Source organism: Phyllopteryx taeniolatus, chromosome 2, assembly GCF_024500385.1.
Source record: "Phyllopteryx taeniolatus isolate TA_2022b chromosome 2, UOR_Ptae_1.2, whole genome shotgun sequence".
NCBI classification, from domain to species: Eukaryota; Metazoa; Chordata; class Actinopteri; order Syngnathiformes; family Syngnathidae; genus Phyllopteryx; species Phyllopteryx taeniolatus.
The window spans coordinates 4,920,981-4,938,848 of NC_084503.1; the positions used below are offsets into that span (position 1 = coordinate 4,920,981).

Below are 17,868 nucleotides of genomic sequence, written 5' to 3' on the forward strand. Positions count from 1 at the left end.
TCATAAAATGATAACAAAACACGATGAAATGTAAATACAGTGTATAATAAAAATTTTTGTTGCATTATATGTGGAAAACCACCGTAGCATACCATGCTGACCTAATGACAAATGTGCACAATGTAGACCAGGGGTGTCAAACTGATTGTAAATCTTATGATTTAATGATTTAACAAAATATATATTTTACAAAACAACCTCAGATTTATTGAGAAAGGTTTGCTTAGCCATCTACAGTGTGCGTGTGAATAATAAGTGATCACAGCCATTGTATTTGAAGGCACAATACTTTAATTTACACGTATTTGGAACTGAAACATATAACGTTTCACGTTAAAATGAAATCAACTTATGACGACCTAGGCTAGACTATTACGTCAAAAAGAGGCAAAGAAGCATGTCAAACGAATGCTAGCTTGTGTGAATAAAGTGTAGAGAAAAAGAAATACAAGAGTGATTCTTGAGAACACGACACTGATGTTTTGCATCTTTCAAAAGGAAACACACAGCAATAAAGAGACAATTACTATAGTTACTTACAGATTTACACAGATGCGTCAAGAAATACAGCAGGTAAAATAAAAGTTTGATTTGTCATTCCAGAATTCTATACAATAGTCGTAAAAAGGGTCAATGAGCGAGTCGGTTGATACCGGGGAAATGTTAGCAATATTGTTAGCATTGCAGTGGGTAGAGGAAATGAAACTAGGGAAAACAATAACATGTTCACATTCGAGTTCATCGCTAGATCGTTTGCAATGTGGCCCCGTCAGAGGCGAGAAAAGATATTTTCAGAGAAGTCAAGTCGAGTCCGTTTAGTTTAGAAATTCTGAAACAAAGTTCACAAAGGAAGGGATTCCAGTTGCTATTGCAATATTTAAGACAAATTACAAGTTAGAAGGATATCGTTTTGGTGTTATTAATCTTTTTCATGTACATACATACACACACACATATATTATATATATATATAATGTGTGTGTGTGGGGGGGGGGTTTAGACAGCGCACGGCCCGCCTGCTGTATAACTATTTGCAAGATCGTTCACATGGCTAGCTCCTAATGCTAAGGAAAACAAGCATATGTGACACCAAAACGCACAATTCCCACAATGCAATGTGGATTTTTTTTTTTTGGGGTTTGTTTGTTTGCAATAACATCTCATCAGGGCGTTCATTTTTTCAAAGAAAATATGCCTGAAGAAAACTTTGATGTTACGATTGTGGAACCTTTCCAGCTGAACATTATGGCTACGTACGTCGTCGTTTTCTACAGACCAAAACGTATGTGACAGAGAGCGATGCGGAGCATTTGAGGCTTTTCAGGTCTGAGTATTGTCACAAGTCATTGCTGTTGTAGTCCACGTCGAGTAGAAAGTCTTATTTTGTCATGTCGAGTCCAAAGTCATCAAGTTCATGACTCAAGTCTGAGTTGAGTCCAAGTCATGTGACTCGAGTCCACAACTCCGTTTACGGGTAAAGTTTAAGTGCATAGTAGTCGGCCAAAAGTGGCACTCGTAGTGGAGAAAATGTTACTAGTAAGACAATCATTCTACTAGTCCACTGAATTGTCCTTCTAGTGAGGGCAAAGAGAAAACTAGTACGTGGACATGAAGTTGCATATCAAGGACATGCGATAAAAAAGATTTGTTGAGGTTCAATGAAGATAGTTAAGGGGACAGATTGCGGAAAATTGACTTTTTTAATGTTTGTATACATGATCAGCACAATCACGTCAAAGGTAAGCAGAGCTGCAGTATCAGCACAGCGTGGAATTAGCAACCAGTGTTAGCAGGTGTCTTTCTCTGGCTTGGTGATGTGCCAAGTACCAAGTGTCCGCGACTGATGAGTCTTTGCTACTAGCAAGTCTATACTACCAAGTGTCTGCTACCAAATATCTAGTACCAAGTGTTTACTATCAAGTATGTACTAAAATGTGTTCAGTGGCTTGCCTCTACCACCATCACGTCTCTACGATCAAATGTGTACTTCTACCAAGTGTCCACTACTACTATAGGGTTACTATCAAGTTTCCACTACCAAGTGTCTACTTACAAGTCTGTAGTACCAAGTCTCCACTACCAAGCATATATTTCCAAGTCTGTAGTACCAAGTCTCCATTACCAAGTGTCTACAACCAAGTCTGTAGCACCAAGTCTCCGCTACCAAGTGTCTCCTTCCAAGTCTGTAGCACCAAGTCTCTACTAACATGTTTACTCCCCAAGTGTCTCCTACCAAGTATCGACTATTGAATGTTTATGTTTACTACCAAATATTGACTACCAAGTGCTCTGCTACCAAATATCTAGGACCAAGTCTTTACTACCAAGTTTATACTACCTTAAGTGTCTACTTCAAGTGTTTATTTCCTACTCTATATGAGCGAGTGTCCACGACTCGCATGTGTCTAATACCAAGTATGAGCTATCAAATGTGTACGACTACCAAGTGCCCACGACTTGTGAGTGGTTATGATCAAGTCTCCATTTCCAAGTGTGCACTTCTGTGAAAAGATTACAAAAAGCACAACTGCTCTTGGCCCTCGTCCTTATTGGTTGAGTCCAACCAGATGAGACGGACCAATCAAACGACTTACTTCAGCCAGCCCGTGATTGGTCCCGGCAGTAGCGAAAAGGCATTATTCGCGGACAGGAAGTCCCGCTTTCATATGTTGGTGGTAGAGGGCGTACTGGGCAAGTTGTCCATGCGCAGGCGCACCTGCGAGCCTCCCGGGGGCGACGCGCCGGGGCGGCTGCAGGCCAGTAGCTGACAGCAGCTGCGGCGAAACTTGTGGGATAGGAAGGCGTAGAGGACGGGGTTGACGCAGGCGTGTCCGTAGGACAGGCAGTGGGACGCGATGCGGAAGACAAACGACGCGTCCGTCAGAGGGAAGCGGCCGAACTCCGCCCACATGATGATCACGTGATGCGGGATCCAGCAAATCAGGAAGGCGGCGATGACCAAGAAGACCGTCTGCGTCGTCTGGGGACACAAAAATATCGCGATGCCTCTGAAAACTCATCAAGCTCCACAAGTCTGTACTCCCCGCAAGTCTCGAGTGCCACGACAAAGATTCTACAAGCAAGTCTCTATTGCAGAGTCTCGATTTCACTCTGTATAAACGAGTCTGTGCTGCCAAGTGTCCACAAGTACCACATTTGTGCCGTCGCCATGTGCCCTCTACTACCAAGTCTCTCCTCCAGTCTACTACGACCAAGTGACCACAAAGTCTACCAACTCTATAGTACCAAGTCTCTACTACCAGGTCTGCTCTACCAAGTGTCAAATCCTAGCATCTCTCTTCTTCCAAGTGTCGACTACTAACAAATGTACACTTACCCATGATGACCTACCAAATCTATGCGAGCAAGTCTATAATATATAAAGAAGCTTTTCTATGCTCTCACAATAGAACGTAAGGCGACATCAAAAGGGTTAGAAAAAACATTAAATACAAAAAAGGAAAAAAAGCTTACAAAGTGTGTGGGTCTACAGGGGGACAGGAGAAGTTAAACGTCTATTCTTAGACGAGTTGTCTAAATATTTACCCAGCAGCGTTTGCTGCCGCTCCACAGGTCGTCTGCTGTAAACACCCGTCTGAAGTGGGGCTGCTCTCTGGCTAGCGTCACGCCGGCCGAGACCACGACGTGCCCCTGAGCGACACGCGCCGCCAACGCTCAGTCTGTAAGATTGGTCGCTCGCTTGTTTGGTTAGTCGGTCGGTTAGTTAGGTCGGTTAGTTGGTTAGCTGCCCGGTTGGTTGGTTGTAGGGGAGTTAGTCACTCTGCTAATAAAATAGATCAAATTGTTTGTTTGTTGGATTAGTTAGCTGCTTGGGTGTTGAGTGTGTCACATGCAGGCGAATATGGTCAAGTTGTTGATTGGTCGGTCAGTCAGTTGGTCGCTCACTTGGTCAGTTTGTTAGTTCAGTCGTTCTTCTAATGGTCCAGTTAGTTCGTTTATAAGGTAAGGTAATGAAAAGTGGTCGACTAATGCACAGTCAGTCAGTTTGTTTATGACCCGACTATTTAAGATTGGTTAGTTGGTTGGTGAGTCAGTTAGTTCAAGTCAGACAGTAAGGTTAGTTCTATTTCATCCTTCCTGGCAGCTAGAGGCAGTGCTTTGATTACTCAGTTAACATATTATGATGTTAGTTTTTTATTAATGTTCCCTTGGTCAGTTTAGTGAGTTGATTAGTTAGTCGTTCAGTTATTGAAGTAATCGGTTCGTAAATGGGTTAGTTTTACTGAAGAAAAAGAGAGGTGTGTACCTTTCGTTTGACACGTTCAGACTTTTGGGATATGTTCTTCATCTTTTTGTGAAGATGAAATAAAACCTGTCAACAAACAACAGAAATGGATCACGTTGGATGAAATTTGCCGACAATGTTGACTGGACTGTACACAATGAGTTCACGAATCCGGTTTTCGGCAACAATCGAGAGTCCCAAATTCAACGAAGCTTCAAGAAGACGAAGACGTCAACTTGGTGTCGTGACGTCATCGCTTCGTATCGTACTGACCGTGACGTAAGAGCAGCAGATGAGCACGAGCGGCAGCAGGAAGCCGAGCACGACCGCGGCGGCCTTGTAGGCTCTCCGGGCCCGTCCGGACCGCCACACCTCCCAGCAGAAGGTCAGGTTGGGGGCGCCGGGGTGCCCGGTCAGCACGTGGTTCTGGGCCACCGGCACCGAGCACGCCAGCGCCAAGGTCCAGATGAGGCCGACGCACAGCAGCGCGGCGGAGCGCGTCCGGTAGCGGCACCGGCCCGACAGAACCACGGCCACATAGCGGTCCGCGGACAAGACGACCAGCGTCAGGATGCTCACCAGGACGCTCACCGACGCCAGGAAGTGGCCCGAGGTGCACGCGAAACCCCCGAAGGGCCACCCGGAGAGGGAGTAGACGCTGGCGTGCAGCGGGACGCACAAAAGCAGCAACAGCAGGTCCGCCAAGCTCAGGTTCAAGATGAACACGTCAGTCGGGTTGCTCCCTCTCCGGACCCCCGCCGCCGCCGTGCGCCGCCTCACACTCGCGCCCGCCTGGCAGCTCACCAGCACGACCAGCGCGTTGCCCACCAGGCCCACCGCGAAGATGAGCCCGAACACGGCCGGCACCGCCACCGCCTCCAGGCCCGGACGGTCGGGCCCCCAAGACTCGTTGGCCGGCTGCGGCATGTCGGAAGCGCAGGAGCCAGGAGCGAGAGAAGACGCACGCGTGCGCTCACGGAGCACCACGTCACCAAGTTGGAACGGGTTCACTTCCTCTCGCTTATTTTCAAAGTTAAAGCAAGCAGACGTCGCAGCATCAAAGCTTCACAAGAACACTTCAATCTCAAGGGTCACACATTCATCACAATAAAGTTCAGTTTTCATTCATTTATGATTGAGTGTGTGTGTGTCTCTGTGGTTATGTGTGGGTATGTACAGTGGGTACGGAAACCATTCAGACGCCCTTAAATTTTTCACTCCTTATTATATTGCAGCCATTTGATAAAATCATTGAAGTTCATTGTTTCCCTCATTAATGTACACACAGCACCCCATATTGGCAGGGAAAAAAAACAGAATTGTTGAAATTCTTACAGATTTCTTAAAAAAGAAAAACTGAAATATCACACAGCCATAAGTATTCAGACCCTTTGCTGTGACACGCGTATATTTAACCCGGGTGCTGTCCATTTCTTCTGGTCATCCTTGAGATGGTTCTCCACCTTCATCGGAGTCCAGCTGTGTTTGATTATACTGATTGGACTTGATTAGGAAAGCCACACCCCTGTCTATATAAGACCTTACAGCTCACAGTGCATGTCAGAGCAAATGAGAATCATGAGGTCAAAGGAACTGCCTGAAGAGCTCAGAGACAGAATTGTGGCAAGGCACGGATCTGGCCAAGGTTACTGTTGGATCTATCTCGCCCAACACCTATAAAAAATAGACAATATATAGACAATATATTTAACAGTTACAAAAAAAAATTCTCCTGCACTTAAGGTCCGTAAAAGCACAGTGGCCTCCATAATCCTAAAATGGAAGACGTTTGGGACGTTGGAAACAGCAGTTCAGAGTACCCACCCTTTTTGGAGTCCTTGGAGGGGGTGCTGGAGAGCGCTCCCGCTGGGGACCCCATCGTTCTCCTGGGGGACTTCAATGCTCACGTGGGCAATGACAGTGAGACCTGGAAGGGCGTGATTGGGAGGAACGGCCCCCCTGATCAGAACCCGAGCGGTGTTCTGTTATTGGACTTCTGTGCTCGTCACGGATTGTCCATAACGAACACCATGTTCAAGCATAAGGGTGTCCACACGTGCACTTGGCACCAGGACACTGGCAATCAGTCCAGGGTGTACCCCGCCTCCTGCCCGATGATAGCTGGGATAGGGTCCAGCAGGCCCGCGACCCGCGTGAGGAGAAGCGGCTCGGAAAATGGATGGCTCGATGGAAGTTTGCTTCAATTGCTCAATTTGTGCGTCCTGGGGATTTTGCCATAACTTTGCCGCAAATAGCTGACTGTCCTTATGACGTCCCCATCATCCTCGTCATCCTCATTTTCAGTGTTGTTTGTAGAACGAGCACATGTTGTCGTTCACAGGTTTAGCGCGTTATCAGCGTGTGAAAGCGAACACGCGCATAATCGTTGACAGCAAGGCCAAATATATAAAGTCAAATAAATATATTTATTTTTATACTTTGGAGTACATTTTGACGACTCAAATATGTTTCAATATTTGTCATTCATTTGCCTTTTTTGGGCAATTTGATTATTGATTATTGTATTGACTTTATTTCATTAGATAACAGAAATAACAAGAACAGACATGTTCACAGAAAAAATAAATTCAAATGAAAAAGAGCAGAAGGAAGAATAATTCTTGTTTTCTGCCTTTTTTTTTTTTTTTTTTTTTAACAAAAAAAATTCACAAATTTGCATTTAGATCCTCGAGTCTTTTAAAATATTTTAACGTGTTCTGCAAATAACTATCTGAATTCAAAATTGAATAATTATTTAATAGCCTTGATGTAATAAGCTTTTAACTATATTAGTTGAGCTGGACGCTTTTGTTTCAGGTTGTTGCATAACTGCATACCTTTTTACTTTGATACATCTTTCCATCCCTGTGGTTCTAAATCATGCCGATTTAAATACTTCGATACCTTTCAGAATGTGATTTATTATTTCCCAAACTTGATTTGAATATTTTTAGGTAAGCTGTTTCTATTAGCTTGTCGCCTACTGTACGTCATTTGCAATATTTTGCACTCTGCTAAATCATGGAATTTCAGTACCTTATATTTGATAAATGAATGACGACTACTATTCATTATCATTGTCTTGCGTTTATCTGAGGTTGGGTCGCGGGGGCAGTAGCTTTAGTAGGGACGCCCGGACTTCCCTCTCCCCAGCCACTTCATCCAGCTCTTCCGGGGGGATCGCGAGGCATTCCCAGGCCAGCCAAGAGACATAGTCGCTCCGGCGTGTCCTGGGTCGTCCCGGGGTCTCCTCACGGCAGGACGTGCCCGGAACGCCTCACCGGGGTGGCGTCCGGGAGGCATCCGAATCAGATGCCCCAGCCACCTCATCTGGCTCCTCTCGATGTGGAGAAGCAGCGACTCTACCCTGAGATCCTCCCGCATGACCGAGCTTCTCACCCTCTCTCTAAGGGAGAGCCCGGACACCCTGCGGAGGAAACTCATTTCGGCCGCTCGTATCCGGGATCTCGTTCTTTGGGCCACGACCCACAGCTCGTGACCATAGGTGAGGGTAGGAACGTAGATCGACCGGTAAACTACAACACACGAATACAAAGTCTGCACGCCGCACCGACCCGCCTGTCGATCTCCCGTTCCATTCTTCCCTCACTCGTGAACAAGACCCCAATATACTTGAACTCCTCCAGTTGGGGCGGGATCTCATCCCCGACCAGGAGAGGGCACGCCACCCTTTTCCGACTGAGGACCATGGTCTCAGATTTGGAGGTGCTGATTATCATCCCAGCCGCTTCACACTCTTCTGCGAACCGCGCCAGTGAGAGTTGGAGATCACGGCTTGATAAAGCCAACAGAACCACATCATCAGCAAAAAGCAGAGATGCAATACTGAGGCCACCAAACCGGACCCCCTCTACGCCACGGCTGCGCCTAGAAATTCTGTCCATAAAACTTATGAACAGAATCGGTGACAAAGGGCAGCCTTGGCGGAGTCCAACCCTCACCGGGAACGAGTCCGACTTACAGCCGGCAATGCGGACCAAACTCTGACTCTGGTCGTACAGGGACCGAACAGCCCGTATCAGGGGGTTCGGTACCCCGTACTCCCGAAGCAACCCCCACAGGACTCCCCGAGGGACATGGTCGAAGGCCTTCTCCAAGTCCACAAAACACATGTAGACTGGTTGGCCGAACTCCCACACACCCTCGAGGACCCTGCCGAGGGTGTAGAGCCGGTCCACTGTTCCACTGCCAGGACGAAAACCACACTGCTCCTCCTGAATCTGAAATTTGACTTCCCGAGGCACCCTCCTCTCCAGCACCCCTGAATAGACCTTACCAGGGAGGCTGAGGAGTGTGATCCCCCTGTAGTTGGAACACACCCTCCGGTCCCCCTTCTTAAAAAGGGGGACCACCACCCCAGAGATAGGAGAGCCCGCCTCAGAGACCCCAGACTCCGTTTCCTCATGGGAAGGCGTGTCGGTGGAATTGAGGAGGTCTTCGAAGTATTCTCCCCGCCGGTTCACAACGTCCCGATTCGAGGTCAGCAGCGCCCCATCCCCACTATACACAGTGTTGATGGTGCACTGCTTCCCCCTCCTGAGACGCCGGATGGTGGACCAGAATTTCCTCGAAGCCGTCTAGTGATGTGATGTAATTGAATTACAAAATGTATGTCACAGTAAACATTACGTTACTGGGAGAATGTGTGTCGTTAAATGACAACTGCTTTGGACATTTCCATGATTACAATTTGAGTTACATTTGCAAAATCTCCGATTCTTTTTCAAATAATTTCCTCCTTTTGGACAAATGTAAGATTATTAAATGAGTTTCTTTTAATAGAGAAATAAGCTTATGTGACTCTTTTGATGAAAACTTGATGTTTAGAGCAAATGATATAATAGTGAGATGAGTTAATTTCCATAGAAATTTGAACAATTTCGAAACGTGCTAACGTTTTCCAGGAATTTGAGTGCACGGAGCTCTCGTCCAATCACAGCGTGCGAGCGGGCCCGTTGATAAGCAGGTGTGCGCTGAGGGCACTGTGCTCCCATTGGCCGCCGCCGGTCCAGTCGGTCGATAAAAGCGTGCGTCGCCGAGCAGGCGGCATCATCGTCGTCTTCGTCGTCATGGCTGTCCTCTGGATCATCTCCTGCTTTGCCCTCCTCGGCGCCGCCTACGGTCAGGAAACCGAACGGCGACGGGGCGAGGCGTCGGTGTTGTCGCGTGGCGTCACATGATCACTCTCTTCTTGCGTTTGCCAGGTTGCGGAACGCCCGCCGTTCCTCCCAAGGTGAGCGGCTACGCTCGCATCGTCAACGGCGAGGAGGCCGTCCCGCACTCGTGGCCCTGGCAGGTGTCTCTGCAGGTCAGTCGCCAAATACGTTCCTCTTTCTGCTCCGTTTCGTCATGTTCATGTTCCTCTGGGTTCCTGTTCCTGTTCATCTTAGTCATCCTGTTCCTCTTTAGATTCCTGTTGCTGTCCATCTCCTCATTCCGTTCCTCTTCGGGTTCCTGTTCCTCTTAGTCATCTTGTTGCTCTTCTTCTTTGGGTTCCTGTTCCTGTCCATCTTCTCCTTTGTCTTTCCATTCCACTTTGTGTTCCTGTTCCCCTTTGTCATCCTCTGTCCTCTTTTGCTTGTGGTTTTTGTTTCTTTTGTTTTCTTTTTGTTCCTGTTCATATTCTCTTTTGGTTTTCTGTTTCTCTTTGGGTTCCTGCTACTTTTCATCATGTTTTCCTGTTCCTCTATCTGTCCCTTCGTCTTCGTCTTCCTCCTTCTGCACCTTTATCTCTTCCTGTTCCTTTGTCATTGTGTTCCTGTTCCTCTTTGTCTTCATCTTACTGTACCTCTTCCCCTTCCTATGTGTTTTTGGGGCTTTGCCGTCGTCTTCCTGTTCCTCTGGTATTGCGTTCCTGTTTTTTCTGGCGCTGAGACCTCTCGCTCGCGCTCCCGTCCCTGTTCCTGTCAGTAACATTGCATTTCCCGGCGCAGCAATCCAACGGTTTCCACTTCTGCGGCGGCTCCCTGATCAACGAGAACTGGGTGGTGACCGCCGCCCACTGCAACGTCAGGTGCCGCCCCGCTGCTGTCACGCCGAGGTGCATGATGGGAGTTGTAGTTTGCTAACCCGCCCCCCTTCCTCAGGACTTACCACCGCGTGGTGGCGGGCGAGCACGATAAGGGCTACGGCTCCGATGAGGTGGTGCAGGTCCTGCGCCCCGCCAAGGTGTTCACGCACCCCCGCTGGAACCCACGCACCATCAACAACGACATCGCCCTCATCAAGCTGAGCTCGCCCGCCCGCCTGGACACCAACTTGTCGCCCGTCTGCCTGGCTGCGGCCGCCGACGACTTCGCCCCGGGCATGAACTGCGTCACCTCCGGATGGGGCCTGACCAGATACAACGGTGGGATTGCGCTCTTGCCCGGGTCTTCCCTCTTCCTCAACCTGTCCCTCTTTGTCTACTCTACCCTATTGCAATTCCATTTGCTGTTAATTTTCGTCTTTGTCGTCCTGTGTCTTGGTTTTCTTGTTCCTCTTTGTGCTCCTGTTCCTCTTCCTCTCCAAGTTTTGTTTCCTGCTCCTTCTCCTCTTTCTCTTCTTCTTCCTGTTGCGTCTTTTGGTTAATTGTCCTTTTCCTGTTCCTCCTCCGCTTTGTTTTCCTGTTCCTGTTTGCTTTTTCCGTTCCTCTCGGCCCTCGCCTCCGGAACGTGATTGGACCATCGTGTAATTGTGCCGGCGGGCCCGCGCGGCCTTGTGTTTCCAGCCCCGAACACTCCCAACAAGCTCCAGCAGGCGTCGCTGCCCCTTCTGTCCAACGAGCAGTGCAAGCGTCACTGGGGCAGCAACATCTCCGATGTGATGATCTGCGCCGGAGCTGACGGTGCCACCTCCTGCATGGTGAGGATGGCACTCGGATCTTCGGATCGGAGGATGGTCCACGAAAAAATGATATTCATAAAATAATAACTAATAGGGGCGGGGTCCTCCGATATAACCAATTGTCCTTTACATTGAAGCAGTTGTTTGTTTGTTTTTTGAGGCCATATGCACCCATATTACAGTACAGTACAAAATTATTGTTTTGTGGGTTTTTTTACGTGGCCTAAAATGCCCAGTACAGTACAACGTTTTTGTAAATAAATAAAAAAACAAGCTTGACGATGTTTTATCCAAACACACCACACAGGTGTGCTTGGTCACGGTGACACTGTTGACGTACAGTCGTCCTCATCGGAGGCGAGTCGCTTTCATGAGCCGTGAGGAATTAGTGTGCTTCCTAGTTCCAAATCTATCAATGCCCCCACATTCGGCACGTCTTTAGGAATCGGATCTAGTCATATCACATCGGTGATCCGGAAATACGTCAGTCCCGTTCTCTGCTTGCATTGCGCCACAGCGCCAGTGAGCAACAGCAGCCAATAACACACTTTGTCAATGGCATTTTAAGTGACAAATGGAAACTATTACGATCCGTTTTATCCGATATCCGTTATATCGGGGTCCGTTTTATCGAGGCTCCACTGTATATCTATATATATATTCTGTGCTAGCTGTGCTAACATGCTCCCCTTTGTGTACTTTAGGGCGACTCTGGCGGTCCTCTGGTGTGCGAGAAGGACAATGCGTGGACCCTGGTGGGCATTGTGTCCTGGGGAAGCAGCCGCTGCTCCACGTCCACGCCCGCCGTCTATGCCCGCGTCACCGAGCTGCGCGCCTGGGTGGACCAGACCCTCGCCAGCAACTAAACGCCCAGCGAGCACAAATGTGTTTCCCGTGGAACCCCAATTAAAAAAAAATAATTATCATGCTCACCAACGCCTTTTTGACTTTATTCAGTATTCATGCTCACTGTAAAAACTGGGTATGCGCATGCGCACTAGTGTTTTCAGCGGCACTACTTGTGCCAGTCGGCTCGTTTTCATTTTTTGTATTTTTTATTTTTGTTTATGACCGAGTTTAAAAGCTTTACGGTACTTATTGCTATCATATATCAATTGGGATAAGCATACGTTTCTCTTCCAAATAAATTGGACAGAGTTCGCTTCTCACGCTCGTTTAGCTTGTTAGCTGCGCACAAAGAGAGGCGGGCGGGCGGGTGGGTGGTGGGGGGGGAGTGTCCCGGGATCATGGACATCTGCAAAAAGTGTGAGTCCCGGGACGCACAAGTCATGGAAACAATGAGTCCCAACCCGGAAACAATGAGTCCCTGCAACTTATACCGAGTAATCCTGCGCCATATCACGGTTCTTGCTTGGCGGTCCCGCTATATTGCAGGTGTTACTCTATTTTTGACACCGTTTGTACAATATTTTTTGCGTCATCCTTTGCTCTTGTTCTCTCTCAGTATATCATACGTGTCTAGGCCTGCCACGACAGGAAAACTTGTTCGGACGATATATTTTCCCCAAAACTATCACGACAAACGATAGTATCGTTGATGTTTTGTGAAGTCGCTGATGTAACGATATTAAAGCGTAATAATTCAAGTACGTCCCTTTTAAGAACAATTCACTTTTAATGCTAATTCTAAGACTAATGAACATTGATATTGTAATGTGGAACAATACATCAAATGCAATTAAAACAGACTCAGGGTAGGGACAGCCAACAGGGGGACGATAAGGAGGGCACCCCGGGCTTTTGGAGTCGCACATGAGAATGCGCGCTCCAGAGGGAACCTTTTCTTGCTCGGTTACAAACACACTTTGGTTAACCACATGAGGTCACACACGGGATAAAAACCCCTTTTTCTTGTATAGTTTGTGCTAAGACGTTCACTTCGAAGCAAAACATGAAGGCCCACGTGCGAAGACACACGGGCGAGAAATGTTTTGATTGTTCAATTTGCAGTGAAGGCTTCGTGAGCAAAGTCGCTTTGTTGGCGCGCAAGCGGAAACACACTGGAGAGAAACCATTTGCTTGCTCAATTTGTGATAAAAGGTTTTTGTATAATTGCACATAGACCGCATATCATTTTCAGTCCTTCCCCAAACGTCGTAAATTCATGTTTGTATGTGAACGGCTTCTAATTTGTACGTTTTAAATAAAGTTGCTGTTGAAAAAAAAATAGCACGACCGGTGACGCCATCACCTGCGCGACGCGCGACGTAATCGTCCGCGCGTCGGTTCCCTCCGCCGACGAGCCGCGTTGTCGTCGTTGTCTTTTCTAAGTTCGTTTTGTGAGCGCCGCGCGTCATCGCGGCCTCGACGACTTCGGGCCGCTTTAGCTCGTTAGCAAGGCGAGCTAAGCTAAGCGAAGTCAATGAGCCGCCAAATCTTTGTCGTGTGGGAAAGAAGCAGAGCGGACGACGGCGACGACCGGCGACCGCGTCGACTACCAGACGCTTGCATGGACTCGCGCGCTGCAGGTTGTGTCGTCATGATGTTCTCATGACGTTCCTATCAACTTTTGCAGTCATTTGACATTGCAAAGTGAATCGACTATGGAATGTAGAGCTACACATCCAACTATTCACTATAGCGCTGCAATTAGCAATTTTTTTGATAAGCCAAGTATGTGTCAATTGGTTGTCTTGTGATGAATCGATTAATAGGATCAAACAAATATTCTACCCCTTTATTGAAAAAAAATAATAATAATAATCAAATTGAGCGTGCAGAAAATGCACAAACAGCCATGGATTCTCATTCAGTTATTGGTTTCATTCAGAATATCCGTCAGAAAAAAACATCCAAAAATGTGTCGGATTGTTTTCCAAAGTAAGTTCAAATGTTACTTGTGTTCAAATATCGAGACTGTGTCACTATTGTTCTGCTGTGGTTCGCAGCCCGAGTCCCCCTTGTTGCCCACTCGGTCCCCTAAAACCCTTTTCTGTCCAGCTGCATTTTCAGCAAACATCAGAATAATTCACACATTGAAAAATAAGCAGAGGGAGTATTTCAAACTCCCCTGTTGCACAGCAAAACTGTTCCAGCAGCAGCAGGTTCCAAAAAAAAAAAAAAAAAAGTCTCATATTTTTAGCCTGTCCTCTTCCTGTCCGCCATTTTGGAAATGACATTATTGTTGGATGCCAGTCAGAAGCGGAGCGCTGCGATTGAATGTCGTGCTTTTTTTTTGTTTTGTTTTTTTCCCCCTGTGCGCCAGCTCACCGCAACAGTGACAATTTATTGAGTCCGTAAAAACAATCGTGTCCGTTTTGTTTATCGAATGATAAGTCGATGTGGTATCTATGGTGACAGACGTAGACACACAACCCGCATTCCGGGTTTCACACAAACAAAGCGCAAGGTAAATGCAACCCGCTTGTTAATTAAGACACGCATTGAACAACTATGGGGTGAATAAACACATCTGCAGTATATGGCCCCCTGGTAGCGCTGATTACGAATTGTGGCCCTTTCCACCATTGAAGTTGCCTATCCACGCTATAGATACATGTTCCCGTTTACAGTTGATTTCCCTTCCTGTTTGGGGAGACAATAACGTTAAAGTGACTTTTTCCAATTTGTCTCGTGTCCTGCAGACGTGAGGCCCCTCCACATCAAAAAGGAAGAGGCCGAACCAGAGACACCTCGCATTAGCGAGGAAGATGGGAATCCACAGTGCCCCGACTTAAAAAAGGAAGCGAAGGGAGAAGAGTCCCTGCACATCAAAGAAGAAAAAGAGGACGTGGATGTCAGTCAGGAGGGTGGAGAACATCTTGAAGGTCTGCGTGGGAAAGAGGAGGAAGAGGAGGCTGACATCAGCCATTTCCCTTTGCTTCGTGTCATTGTGAAGGCTGAAGACGACGAAGAACGAGTGGAGTCTTCACAGCTGCAGTCGGAAGCAGACGGCAGCTTCGCTCCACACTCCGACTCGCTGGACACCGATGACGAGGCGAGAGACAAACCTTTTAGTTGTCCATTTTGCGCCAAGGGATTCACAAGGAGGACGCATTTAAAGTCGCACATGATGACGCACACCGGAGAGAAACCCTTTCCTTGCTCGGCTTGTCCTCAGAAGTTCTCTTCTAAAAGCAATTTGAAGTCGCACATGAGAACGCATACCGGGGAGAAACCGTTTCCTTGCTCAGTTTGCAGCGAAAGATTCCCTCGGAAACACACTCTGATGGAGCACATGAGGACGCACACGGGAGAAAAACCTTTTCCTTGTGCAGTTTGCAACCAGACCTTCTCTTCCAAGAGCAACTTGAAGGCCCACATGAGAAGACACACAGGCGAGAAACCTTTCGAATGCTCAGTTTGCGGTGAAGGCTTCACGACCAAAGCCATTTTGTTGGTACACACCAGAAAACACACTGGAGAGAAACCCTTTACCTGCTCAATTTGTGGTGAAAGATTCACCCGGAAAGACACTTTGACGGTACACATGAGAACACACACGGGAGAAAAACCTTTTCCCTGTACAGTTTGCGGGCAAATGTACTCGTCCAAGTGCAGTTTGAAGATACACATGAGGCGACACACCGGCGAGAGACCGTTTGACTGTTCTGTGTGCGGCGAAAGCTACGCTACCAAAGCCATTTTGGTGGCGCACATGAGAACACACACGGGAGAAAAACCTTTTTCCTGCGCTGAGTGCGCTCAAACCTTTGCTCATAAATGCAACTTGAGGACGCACATGAGGAAACACGCTGCCGTGGAGAAATTGTTCACTTGTCTTCACGGGTGCGATCACAGGTTTTCTTCCCTGATGGAGGCGGACAAACACCAGTGTGCTGCGGAGAAGAGTGGCAAGCAATGATGCTGGCCCACACTTGAACTCTTGTTAATCACATCCACTTTGTCAACAACTGTGTGAGCAAACAGTTCAACAGTGGAAGAACAACGTTTCTCAACGTACAGTACACTTGCAAGGAATTTCAGGATATCATCATCTGCGCTCCATAAAATCATCAAAACATTCCGGGAATCTGGAGAAAGGCCGAAAGCCGACATCGAACCCATGACCTTCGATCCCTCAGGCAGTGCTGCATTAAAAACACGGCATCATTGTGTCGAGGAGATCGCCTGTATGTGGTCTTAGGAACGCTTCAGAAAACCATTGTCACTTAACACGGTTGGCGGCTACATCTACAAATGCAAGTTCAAACTCTACCATGCAAAGCGCAAGCCATCGATCAACAGCCAGAAACGCCGCCGGCCGGCTTCTTGGGGCACGAGCTCATCTGACATGGACTGACGCAAAGTGGACAAGTGTGCTGTGGTCTGACGAGTCCACATTTCAAATTGTTTTGTGAAATTATGGGCCTGGTTTCCTCTGGGCCAAAGAGGATAAGGAACATCCGGATTGTTGTCAGCGCAAAGTTCAAAAGCCAGCATCTTTGATGGTATGGGGGTGTGTTAGTGCCCATGGCGTGGGTAACTTGCACATCTGTGAAGGCACCATTCATGCTGAAAGGTACATATAGGTTTTGGAGAAACATATGCTGCCATCCAAGCAACGTCTTTTTCAGGGATGTCCATACTTATTTCAGCAAGACAATGCCAAGCCACATTCTGCACGCGTTACAACAGCGTGGCTTGCTAGTAAAAGTGTACGAGTACTAGACGGGCCTGCTAGCAGTCCAGACCTGTCTCCCGTTGAAAATGTGTGCAGGCGTATTATCGAGTGCAAAATACTACAACGGGGACCCGGACTGTTGAGCGGCTCAAGTTGTACATCAAGCAATAGTTGCAAAAAAAAAACAAAAAACAATCAAGTTGATCAGTTTGAACGTTAAATATCTTTAAATGTCTTTGGAGTGTATTCAGTCGAATATAGGTTGCAAAGGATTTGCAAATCATTTTATTGTGTTTTTGTTCTACACAATGTAACAACTTCATTGGAAATGGGGTTTATATTTTGTAAAAATGTGCAAAAGTTAAAAGTCTGCTCAGCAAATGTTTATCACCTGTGATGAGTTACATAGGCATTGTTGTCAACTTCTTCTTTTTTTCAGAATATTGTTAGAGGTGCCACGATGATTTAAGGAATTGATAACTAATGGATTATCAAATTAACAGACAACTATTTTGATCATCGATTAATCGTTTAGAGACCTCGTTTCACTACAAATTGTCCTCAGAATTTCTCAATCTCAGCCTGTCGACAGAAAATATTCAGAGATTTCTGGCGGAATTTCCGCGTTGCGGGATCAATAAAGTTATCTTGTCGTGAAACGTCAAATTTTACAATCCAGCTGTCGTTTTGGTGAATTTACGCACGGGTGCCGTCGGGTCCCTGAGCACGTCGTTCAGCTCATGTTTTGCTTTGCTGGTTCTCCTCATTAAAATACACATTTTCAAAATGGTCTTCGTTTATTTATCGAACCTTTATTTCACCGAGTAAGGCAACTGAGAACATTCTCAGTGGTGAAAAATTAGGCATAAAAAAAATAATAAAAAAAAAAAAAAACAGGACAAATACAACAAACTCTACAATGTGATGTGCACAACGTATACACGAAACTCGTATCTCAAGGAGCCTCGATAGCATAACCAACAACAAAAGGAATTCAAATGGATGTTGCGTGTTGCTAGATGCTAATAACCAATAAATCAAGTCCAAGTCGAGCCGCTGCTCCTCTGCATCGAGAGGAGCCAGATGAGGTGGCTCGGGCATCTGTTTAGGACGCCTCCCGGGTGAGGTGTTACGGGCACGTCCCAGGACACGCCGGGGAGACTACGGAAGAGCTGGATGAAGTGGCTGGGGA

General features: G+C 47.1%; 3 protein-coding genes across 4 annotated transcripts; 2 read left to right on the forward strand and 1 right to left on the reverse strand.

Moving 5' to 3' along the window:
• Positions 1-279: 279 nt before the first annotated feature.
• Positions 280-5,335, reverse strand: LOC133468684 (galanin receptor type 1-like). Its single transcript, XM_061754889.1, has 3 exons — positions 4,520-5,335; positions 4,268-4,333; positions 280-2,980 (listed from the first exon to the last, which is right to left on the reverse strand). The coding sequence occupies exons 1-3, from the start codon at positions 5,171-5,173 to the stop codon at positions 2,663-2,665; spliced, it is 1,038 nt and encodes a 345-aa protein (XP_061610873.1). The 5' UTR covers positions 5,174-5,335; the 3' UTR covers positions 280-2,662.
• Positions 5,336-9,247: 3,912 nt separating this feature from the next.
• Positions 9,248-12,024, forward strand: LOC133468692 (chymotrypsin B-like). The gene is made up of 6 exons (XM_061754901.1): positions 9,248-9,388; positions 9,472-9,575; positions 10,201-10,280; positions 10,354-10,616; positions 10,977-11,110; positions 11,797-12,024. Exons 1-6 carry the CDS (start codon positions 9,337-9,339, stop codon positions 11,956-11,958), a joined length of 795 nt encoding a protein of 264 aa, XP_061610885.1. The 5' UTR covers positions 9,248-9,336; the 3' UTR covers positions 11,959-12,024.
• A 1,296-nt stretch (positions 12,025-13,320) lies between these two features.
• LOC133468970 (gastrula zinc finger protein XlCGF52.1-like) lies at positions 13,321-17,457 on the forward strand. 2 transcript variants are annotated; one of them, XM_061755458.1, is made up of 2 exons: positions 13,321-13,581; positions 14,698-17,457. In XM_061755458.1, the coding sequence occupies exons 1-2, from the start codon at positions 13,476-13,478 to the stop codon at positions 15,915-15,917; spliced, it is 1,326 nt and encodes a 441-aa protein (XP_061611442.1). In that variant the 5' UTR covers positions 13,321-13,475; the 3' UTR covers positions 15,918-17,457. The 2 variants fall into 2 exon arrangements, with proteins under 2 accessions (XP_061611442.1, XP_061611451.1); XM_061755467.1 differs by lacking the exon at positions 13,321-13,581 and adding an exon at positions 13,618-13,933.
• The last annotated feature ends 411 nt before the right edge of the window (positions 17,458-17,868 follow it).